The sequence below is a fragment of the Electrona antarctica genome (assembly GCF_951216825.1).
Source record: "Electrona antarctica genome assembly, contig: SUPER_24_unloc_1, whole genome shotgun sequence".
Classification (NCBI taxonomy): Eukaryota; Metazoa; Chordata; class Actinopteri; order Myctophiformes; family Myctophidae; genus Electrona; species Electrona antarctica.
In genome coordinates, this window is record NW_027638775.1 from 589,686 (window position 1) to 599,793 (window position 10,108).

A 10,108-nucleotide genomic window follows, 5' to 3' on the forward strand; every position below is an offset into this window, starting at 1 on the left:
GGGTAAATACAACACATCTTTGATAACATTTCTGTAATGATAAAAAGCACACAGAGGACCTGTAGTGTTGAAACCTTTATTAAACCAAGAAAACAAACACATTATCAATATTTCCATCACCCTAACCCAGGTATAAAAGGGTTTCTTTAAAGGGACACTTCACCCTTTTTGCAAAAAATAAATAAATGTTAATGACGTTTAGAAGATTTAGAACACTTTCCTGGGGGTCTTTATGTGTGTAATATGTGGTTTTATATATTTTAGATTTTAGCAGTGAGCCCAGTGTCTCTGATGTCATCGACACCGGGCTCGCTTCCTTCCTGGACTACAATTCCTATAATGCTTTGGTGCACTGCTCCTCCTTGTGGATAGGGGGAGGGCTGTCTTACTGAGACAAAATGTAGTCCAGGAAGTAAGTGAGCCCAGTGTCGATGGCCTCACTGGGCTCACTGATAAAATCTAAAATATCTAAACCCACATATTACACACATAAAGACCCCCAGGAAAGTGTTCTAAATCTTCTAAACGTCATTAACATATATTTCTGTGTCCCTTTAAGTTCCGAAAAAAACACCTCAATAAAGACACTAATCTCTGTAGACTATAAACAATCAATAATAAAAAAACTAACTCAACCGTCTCTGGAATCGACCATATTATGTACTATGATAATGTAACAATGTAAAGAACACACATGTCAACACACAGTGAACAGCTACACAAACCCAGCAGCTTGTCAGCACTTTACTGCACCATAATTTACTGCATATCAATGAACATAATAATTCCTCTGCTTTTGAATCATTGTCATCCTAGATTAGACTGCCTGATCATATGTGACTAAATTTGACTGAGGGACTGCCATTGGATTTTTTTGAATTTTCGTTTTTTCATGTCATATTAAAGCAGGGAATCATATAAAATTGACATATTGGTTGTTCAGTTTGACCCACCAGTTTTGGAGATATGGCTTATAGAGTAATGTCTTGCAGAAAACAATAAGTTGTGAAAACAGGCTTGAAAGGTTCACTTCTGTGGTCTCTAACATTACACCTAGCTACATGTTTAAGCATTTATTTCATATTTACATTTCAGCTCTGACACTTATTTCAGACATGCTCTATTATGTGAAGAGTCTGCCTGTGCTATTAACTCATTTTTGGAAAAAAAAGAAAAGAAAAAACTCCTCTGGTGAAAAGTTGGAATTTGCGCGATGGCAGTCTCTCAGTCAAATCTGGTCACATATGTCTTACACTAAAGGCTTTTGCCTGTATGAGTCCTCATGTGTACTTTTAGACTACGCTTCTCAGTAAAGCCTTTACCACATACTGTACAAGAGAAGGGCTTTTCACCCGTATGATGTGTGTGATGTGTGATCATGTGTGATTTTAGATTACCTGTCCGAGTAAAGCCTGTACCACATACTGTACAAGTATAGGGTTTTTCACCCGTATGAGTCATCATGTGTGTTTTTAGATTACCCGTCACAGTAAAGCCTTTACCACATACTGTACACAAAAATGGTTTTTCGCCTGTATGAATCATCATGTGTCTGTTTAGATGTCCCTTTAGATTAAACATTTTGCCACACTCTGTACAGCTAAAAGGTTTCTTCCCTGTGTGAATTATTGTGTGTCTATTTAGGACACCCTTCTGATTAAACATTTTTCCACACTCTGTACAACTAAAAGGTTTCTTCCCTGTGTGACTCCTCATGGAGTCAGGTTGTTTTGATGATTTCAGGTCCTGGGACAGCTTGCGCTGCTTTTGTGTGTTTTGTGATTTCAGTGTGTTTAAAGCTGACTGATCTGTCCTAGTCTCCTCCAACTCATCACTGTCTTCAGTGTCAGATTCAGAACAGTGTGAAGAGAGGAGCTGCTCATCACTAGTTGGTTGTGATGTTCCACAGTCCTCTACATCAGCTTGTGTTTTCATGTGTTCAGTTGAGGTGCCGGCTACAGGCTCTGTCTCTCTGTTTTCATCATCATCATCTTCACTTTTCACTGCTAGTAATGTCAATGTTGACCCACCAGCCTCTTCTGGTCTTTGAAGTAGCTCCTCCTGTTCATCTTTAATGTGTGGAGGTTGTGGTTCCTCCTGGGCCAGACTGGAGCTCCTCTCCTCTTCAGGTGGAGCCTCCACTTTACACACAGGGAGGTGCAGAAAGTCTAGGAAAAAATAATACAAAGAGACTCTATAAAAGGTTTTAATCTTGTAGTGCAGAGTAGTGGCTGTAAGAGGTATCAACAGATTGAAAAATTGAACATTGAAATGTGACGGTGAACTGACTGTGCTGTAAATAGTGTGGCCGTTGTTTGTTTACACTGCAGCACTCTCATAGAAGATGTGAGACGAGCTGAATGAGAGGTAGTCATTATCATAGATATATATGAGAAAGGCTAGATGACACGTCCCCGCTGCTGGCCAATGGAGAGTGACGTTATAGAAGGGTATAGATGACTCGCCCCCGCTGCTGGCCAATGGAGAGGGACGTTATAGGAAGGCTAGATGACTCGTCCCCGCTGCTGGCCAATGGAGAGTGACGTCGCCGCATGTCGGCCATCTTGCTAAAGGTAGCTCGCCCACTCACAGCACTGTGTCTGTGTAGCATGTACTTGAGTGGTGCAAACCACTCCAACAACCAGCTTTGTCTGTACCCGTGTACCTGTACGTGTACCTGTACGTGGGACCCAAAGATATGAGCATGGTTACTATGGTCACTGACATTACGTCAGACCACAGCTGATCAGGCTATATAAGACCTTGCACCAACAGTTTGTTTTGTTATAAACGTCAGGGTCATCAGGTCATCAGGGTTTCGGGTCTCCCAACATCATACCCCTCACTCAGGTGACCCAGCCGGGGTGATCAAGTCCCGACTTACATCCCAGTAGCTACCCTCGATCAGTCCCATTAGGGAAAAACCAGGGCCACACAATCCGTTCCTCCTGAACTACTCTGCCAGGACTGGGAGGTACCATTCTGGCACGTGGAAGGACTAGGCTCTGTGGGTTGACTCCTGTCCGGGCCCCTCCTACGTCTCACCAGGTCCACTCCTGCTCTCACCAGGTCAGGCCCTGTGTGTTGCACCAGACTCCCAGCACCAGGCACTTTATTCAGGAATGGTGGATTCTCGAGCCGCAACGGTTCCGCAGGCTCCACCTTGCCCTTGGTGGAGCTGCAGGCTCCGCTTGAGGCTTGAATGGCCCTCCTAAAGGCCTCACCGTGGGTTTGTTGGGCTTCTTCCTCACGGAAGACACAGGCTGGGGCGCCAACCCATACTGCTCCTGGGTGCCGTCTACTTTCCGGCTGCCACCCGTCTCTCCGGTGGTCACCAGACTATTCCTGGTTGTCACGTAGTCTATTCCTATGAGTCACTATAAATAGAATAACTAAAACAAAATACATACATACATGGATGCACCTGGGACGTATCCTCAGTGATGTATCCCAAGATCATCAGGGTTTCGGGTCTCCCAACATCATACCCCTCACTCAGGTGACCCAGCCGGGGTGATCAAGTCCCGACTTACGTCCCAGTAGCTACCCTCGATCAGTCCCATTAGGGAAAAACCAGGGCCACACAATCCGTTCCTCCTGAACTACTCTGCCGGGACTGGGAGGTACCATTCTGCCGCGTGGAAGGACTAGGCTCTGTGGGTTGACTCCTGTCCGGACCCCTCCTACGTCTCACCAGGTCCACTCCTGCTCTCACCAGGTCAGGCCCTGTGCGTTGCACCAGACTCCCAGCACCAGGCACTTTATTCAGGAATGGTGGATTCTCGAGCCGCAACGGTTCCGCAGGCTCCACCTTGCCCTTGGTGGTGCTGCAGGCTCCGCTTGAGGCTTGAATGGCCCTCCTAAAGGCCTCACCGTGGGTTTGTTGGGCTTCTTCCTCACGGAAGACACAGGCTGGGGCGCCAACCCATACTGCTCCCGGATGCCGTCTACTTTCCGGCTGCCACCCGTCTCTCCGGTGGTCACCAGACTATTCCTGGTTGTCACTTAGTCTATTCCTATGAGTCACTATAAATAGAATAACTAAAACAAAATACATACATACATGGATGCACCTGGGACGTATCCTCAGTGATGTATCCCAAGGTCATCAGGGTTTCGGGTCTCCCAACATCATACCCCTCACTCAGGTGACCCAGCCGGGGTGATCAAGTCCCGACTTACGTCCCATTAGGGAAAAACCAGGGCCACACAATCCGTTCCTCCTGAACTACTCTGCCGGGACTGGGAGGTACCATTCTGGCACGTGGAAGGACTAGGCTCTGTGGGTTGACTCCTGTCCGGGCCCCTCCTACGTCTCACCAGGTCCACTCCTGCTCTCACCAGGTCAGGCCCTGTGCGTTGCACCAGACTCCCAGCACCAGGCACTTTATTCAGGAATGGTGGATTCTCGAGCCGCAACGGTTCCGCAGGCTCCACCTTGCCCTTGGTGGTGCAAATTGCTTTACCCAGCTAACACTTTTCACTGTTTTTAATGTTTTTTCTTAGTGTTTATTTATTTTATTATTCCTAATAAAGTAGTTTTTATTTTTGTTGTTACCCCTGCCCCCCATGTAAAGCATCTTTGTTTACTCAGAAAAGCGCTATATAAGTTTGAGATATTATTATTATGTCTATGGTACATTATTATTTATTCCATCTAGCCTTTATGTCTATGGTCATTATTATTTAGAAAGTAAAAGTAGTAGTAAAAGTTAATAGTAAGCCTTGCCGAGCCATGAGGCCCATGGGCAGGAGCCTATCTCCTGTTTCTGTAGCGTGAGGCAGCTTGATGTACAAGTACACCCCCTAGACATGACGCTAGTATATCACAGGGACTTACCCAAAATCCAACCCTTGATGCTGAGTGCCAAGCAGGGAGGCACTGGGTCCCATTTATATAGTCTTTGGTATGACCCGGCCGGGGATAGTTAATAGTATACTGAAGTAGAATTAATTGCAAAGCTTCAGTGAACGCATTAATACATTTACAACCAAACCATCGTCCCATTCAGAATACATTTAGATCAATGCATCGACGTAGTCACATTGTTAATGCCTAAGTCGATAACCGATTCATATTGGTTCATATATTTTCACCTTCAGTACCGACCCACTGTCACCAATAAAATAAATAGACATCTTTACACCCTCAGTACCGACCCACTTTCACCAATAAAATAAATAAAGACAGATTGCTTTAAACTTACTGGGATCCATGTGGTCTTCAGGTCCATGTTTAAGGTAGTCTTCAGGTTCCTGTTTAAGGTGGTCTTCAGGTTCCTGTTTAAGGTGGTCTTCAGGTTCCTGTTTAAGGTGGTATTCAGGTTCCTGTTTAAGGTGGTCTTCAGGTTCCTGTTCAAGGTGGTCTTCAGGTTCCTGTTCAAGGTGGTCTTCAGGTTCATGTTCAAGGTGGTCTTCAGGTTCCTGTTTAAGGTGGTCTTCAGGTTCCTGTTCATGGTGGTCTTCAGGTTCCTGTTTAAGGTGGTCTTCAGGTTCCTGTTTAAGGTGGTCTTCAGGTTCCTGTTCAAGGTGGTCTTCAGGTTCCTGTTTAATAGAACCAGTCGTGGCTGGAGAACTGATCTTCACCTGCAGACTGGACTCCACACACTGCTCTAAAATGAAGGAATACAATAAATACTTTAAAGATGGAGTGCCACAATAAGTTTGAGATATTATTATTATGTCTATGGTCATTATTATTTATTCCATCTAGCCTTTATGTCTATGGTCATTATTATTTAGAAAGTAAAAGTAGTAGTAAAAGTTAATAGTAAGCCTTGCCGAGCCATGAGGCCCATGGGCAGGAGCCTATCTCCTGTTTCTGTAGCGTGAGGCAGCTTGATGTACAAGTACACCCCCTAGACATGACGCTAGTATATCGCAGTTTAATAGAACCAGTCGTGGCTGGAGAACTGATCTTCACCTGCAGACTGCACTCCACACACTGCTCTAAAATGAAGGAATACAATAAATACTTTAAAGATGGAGTGCCACAATATTTGTATTTTTCCAGTTTTTCACGTTTCTATGAGGTGACAGTACTTCATTAGACCACCTGGTGTGTTTCGTATGTGCAATGGTGTATTCCCTTTGTATTTAGGGTGTCTTCCTGGAGGCTGGAACCCTTGACAGTCAATGAAATAAACACTGGTGTGTGTCGTAAGTGTACGACGTATAATTAGCGCACGCACCCACGCACCTCCCCCTATATTCTTTAATACGACAACCTCTGTGGGCAGAGCTGCCACATACACAAGTGTGCATTTTGAACACAGCGGCGGCAGGGTGCTCTGAGTCTGTACCAAACTGTGTGACAGCTGTCAGTCATTTGATTTTGACACATTACCAGCTGACAGCAGGCATGAGCAATGGCTGAATTAAGCAATATTACACGAGTGGGTGTTCTTTATCGTCATTAATGCACGCCTGCGGTGCTGTAGGAACTCGCCAGAAAGTAGCAGGTCATAACATGTCGCTTGTTAGATTAGAATCGATAAAGTGATATTTGATTTTATAATACCTGCGAGAGTGTCACAGCTCATCTCCCAGTCTAGTAAGGTCAATGATGACACATCAGCCTCCTCCTCCTGTTCCTCTTTAATGTGTGGAGGTTGTGGTTCCTCCTGGACCAGACTGGATGTCCTCTGATGTTGTGGAGGTTGTGGTTCCTCCTGGACCAGACTGGATCTCCACTTCTCATATTCAGATGAAACCTCTTTACACACAGACAGAAGGAGGAGAGAATAGGTTAGCATCAGCTCAACAACTCAAATGCTTTTTTATCATGTCAGGATGACATTGTTTAAAAAACACAAGTAGAGGCTCCTGGAATAGACAAGCCTGTGTCTGTGTGTCCGCACTTGTTTTGGTTTTTTTCTTCATCTGAACAACTATTCTCTATGAGGCAATAAGGGCCTTTCTCTGCCCCACCCCTCCCATTTGTTTATATTGTGTTTAGGATCCAAGATGGCCGCAGCACCAGGAGGGGGTGGGGCGGAGGTGAGGGGGTGGGGTCGACATATGCCCTTACTGGGCTGCGTTCACACATTCAAGACACCAGTCTTTACTACTACTTTTACTTGTGTCTGCGTTTAATGGCTGCTCCAATGCATTTCCAATGGAAGCCCATATGGTTTGACCAAACATTTTGTTTGATGGGGAGGAGGGGGGGCAGAACACATCCATCAAAGCTGTGTTCAGACACAAGGCAAGTGTCTTGAATGCAGCCCAGTAAGGGCATATGTTGACCCCGCCCACTCACCTCCGCCCCACCCCCTCCTGGTGCTGTGGCCATCTTGGAAACTAAACACATGGGAGAAGGGTGGGGCCGATAAAGGCCCTTATTCTATGGGCAATATCGGTAGAAGGCGCAGTGGAGTAACTAAAAGGTATTTTTTTCCCGGTACAAATTATAAATTGTACCTGCAGTGTGTAGTTTGGTGTGTGTGTGTATGTGTGTGTGTAACTGCAGTGTGTAGTTTGGTGTGTGTGTGTGTGTGTGTGTGTGTGTGTGTGTGTGTACCTGCAGTGTGTAGTTTAGTGTTGTGTCTAACACATACCTGCAGTGTGTAGATCGATGTCCATATCAAAATCAATGTCCAGCAGTTTGTTTTGTTTCTCCAGCAGAATCTCTAGTGTCTCCATCTCTCTCTGGAAGAGGCTGCACATCCACACCGCGGCCACACGGAGGCGCTCCAATACAAACACTCTGACATGATCATCAAGCTTCGCACAACAAACATCAGGACCACGCTGCTGTTTGTCCAAAACACACAATATGTCCTCTCCCACCACTGACGTCATGTGTTCATGTATCTTCAGCCGTACAGACTCCATTTGACTCATTTTACCTCCTTGGATGAGACATTTACACCAAATAGACTCTCTTCGAAACTACCGCTGTTTCCTTGGCTTCAACGCCGACAAATTGAACTCGATGCTGGGCTGAATGAGTGAGGATACACCTCTGGAGTGCCAAGAGATGATTTCGGGTCGTCACGTTTCAGTGACACCGAAGAACCGACTTAATGTAATATAAACATAGGCTATATAATGTGTAAATGTTTCTGTTCCTACTGTAATATAGAATGTGTGTTAAATATACTTATAACTTATAGGCAATAGTGTGTAAGAGACTTCCAAACTACCGCTGTTTCCTTGGCTTCAACGCCGACAAATGGAACTCGAAGCTGGGCTGAATGAAGGAGGAAACACCGCTGGAGTCCCGAGACCGAGATGGCTTCAGTTGTTAAGACTCGGCCGTACCTTGAGCTAGCTCTCCTGGCGTGGCTGCTCCAGAGAGTTGGAGATCGGGGGTCGATTCCAGCTCAGGGTGATAAACGTTACGTTGTTAAATATACTTAGAACTTATATAATGTGGAAAATGTCTCTTTTCTCTAGATGAGGATCAACAAAGAGCTTCTCTCCGATTACGCCATTACGCTGAAAAGTGAAAACACACAACACGCATCGACTTCCGGTTCAACCGACGAACCGGAAGTCGATGTGTGACACTGTCACACCGAGCATGCGCCGCTGCCTATATGCTGCCACCTGGTGGAGGAGGTGTGTAACTGTTACTGAATACATGATGTAAGGATGAATGAATGGACTGCCTTCCACTAGGTTCAGGAATAACATGAATGTTAAACAATGTTACTGAATACATGGATGGTGATTGATGATTGACTTTCTTTATTTATAGGAATACTAAACCCTTATCTCGTTTAAGGAGCACACCACCAATAAGCCATGAAACAACAGGTAACAGAGTATGTGGAATGCAACATTGTGAAAACATAATCTTCTTCCCACACTGCATGGAAGTGATATGTTTTAGGCTTCTTTGCCGCACGCATCTTGATATAAGATTGATATCCTTTTAATTTGTTTAATTGTTAACAACACAACAGACTTGATCTTGATATATGATTGATATCCTTTTAATTTGTTTAATTGTTAACAACACAATGCAGTGCCTTGAAAACAAGGCACTGCATTGTGTTGATTGATAGATTGAAAAATGTATTAACAGTTTGCAGAATTACAGTAGGCTACATTTCAAGCACAAACTCAATACAAAGGCTATTAACTGTGAGTGGACGACCCAATTAAGCATTACACTTGCAACAGGGTCCACCATGTTCAATTCATCAAAACGTTTAGAGACATACAAATAGACACTTGTGTATGTTTTTTTGTTTCTTTTCTCCTTTTTCCATGGCAGCTAGTGGTAGGCGGTCTACCTGCGCAGCGCTTGCGATCGACATAATGGGCATCCCTGATCTACCACATCTGGAGGCATGATCATTGAGAGCCCCACTCTCCTCCATGAAGGGATTTCTCAGGTCCTGTTTAATAATGCAATCAGAAAATGACCTTGTAGCCAGCTGGCCTTTTTGCGTATTGTTCATGACGGCTCCATTCTTCTGACTTATAGAGGGTATGCGCGTGACATCATCATCATACCCGGAAGTTATGCGGGAATGCCTACCGAGTGGCAAAACACTACTTTCTGGCCTTGACAGCCCATACATCCAAACAGAAAAGTCCTATTTGATTCCATTAAATGACGTTAAACAACATTAAATTCACTTTGTCACTCACTTTGCCACTCGATTTGCCACTCGATCTGCCATTCACTTTATGCATGCGCATACCCTCTATAGGTGGCCTCAATTTCCTGCGTGCCAACTCATTCTAAAGAGAAGATTCCAAAGCCAGTACACCATCTCTATTTCTTTCAGATTCAGAATGTCGCTTGGCTTTGAGGACACAGCCAAAATTGGCGTCTGTAATTCGTCCTTTGCGGTGATCATGCCAGTCTTGGTTGTCCGCTTCATGGCCAGCAGTCATAGTGTTATGGATGACGTAACATCAAACTAACCGTTACGTCATTCTCCCTTCTTTATAAGGCTGAGTCCAGCCAGAATCACCTTATCGGACAATAAACTTGCGAAGGGAACCTAAATTCTAAATCTAACCTCCTTAACTTCACGACTTGGTTCAAAACCTTAATTTAATCAAGACAGACCCTCTGTATTTTCCCTGCGTTTGGTATCTTCCCCTGTCAGACTCCCCAGCTTCGATTAAGGTATCTAAATCAAAC

At 44.7% G+C, this 10,108-nt stretch overlaps 1 protein-coding gene across 1 annotated transcript; it reads right to left on the reverse strand.

Annotated features, from left to right (window-relative positions):
* Window positions 1-1,241: 1,241 nt before the first annotated feature.
* On the reverse strand, window positions 1,242-8,372 carry LOC306917690 (uncharacterized protein). The gene is made up of 4 exons (XM_079530599.1): window positions 7,560-8,372; window positions 6,521-6,715; window positions 5,208-5,612; window positions 1,242-2,168 (listed from the first exon to the last, which is right to left on the reverse strand). Exons 1-4 carry the CDS (start codon window positions 7,843-7,845, stop codon window positions 1,255-1,257), a joined length of 1,800 nt encoding a protein of 599 aa, XP_079386725.1. The 5' UTR covers window positions 7,846-8,372; the 3' UTR covers window positions 1,242-1,254.
* Between the last annotated feature and the right edge of the window lie 1,736 nt (window positions 8,373-10,108).

What these genes read in the sequence shown, in the direction of transcription:
- LOC306917690 (XM_079530599.1), bottom strand. Translation starts at nt 7,845, where the DNA reads ATGAGTCAAATGGAGTCTGTACGGCTGAAGATACATGAACACATGACG. An exon ending in GAGCTGTGACACTCTCGCAG is followed by an intron (nt 5,613 to 6,520) that starts GTATTATAAAAT and finishes CCTTCATTTTAG; the next exon opens with AGCAGTGTGTGGAGTCCAGT. An exon ending in TGAAGACCACATGGATCCCA is followed by an intron (nt 2,169 to 5,207) that starts GTAAGTTTAAAG and finishes ATTTTTTCCTAG; the next exon opens with ACTTTCTGCACCTCCCTGTG.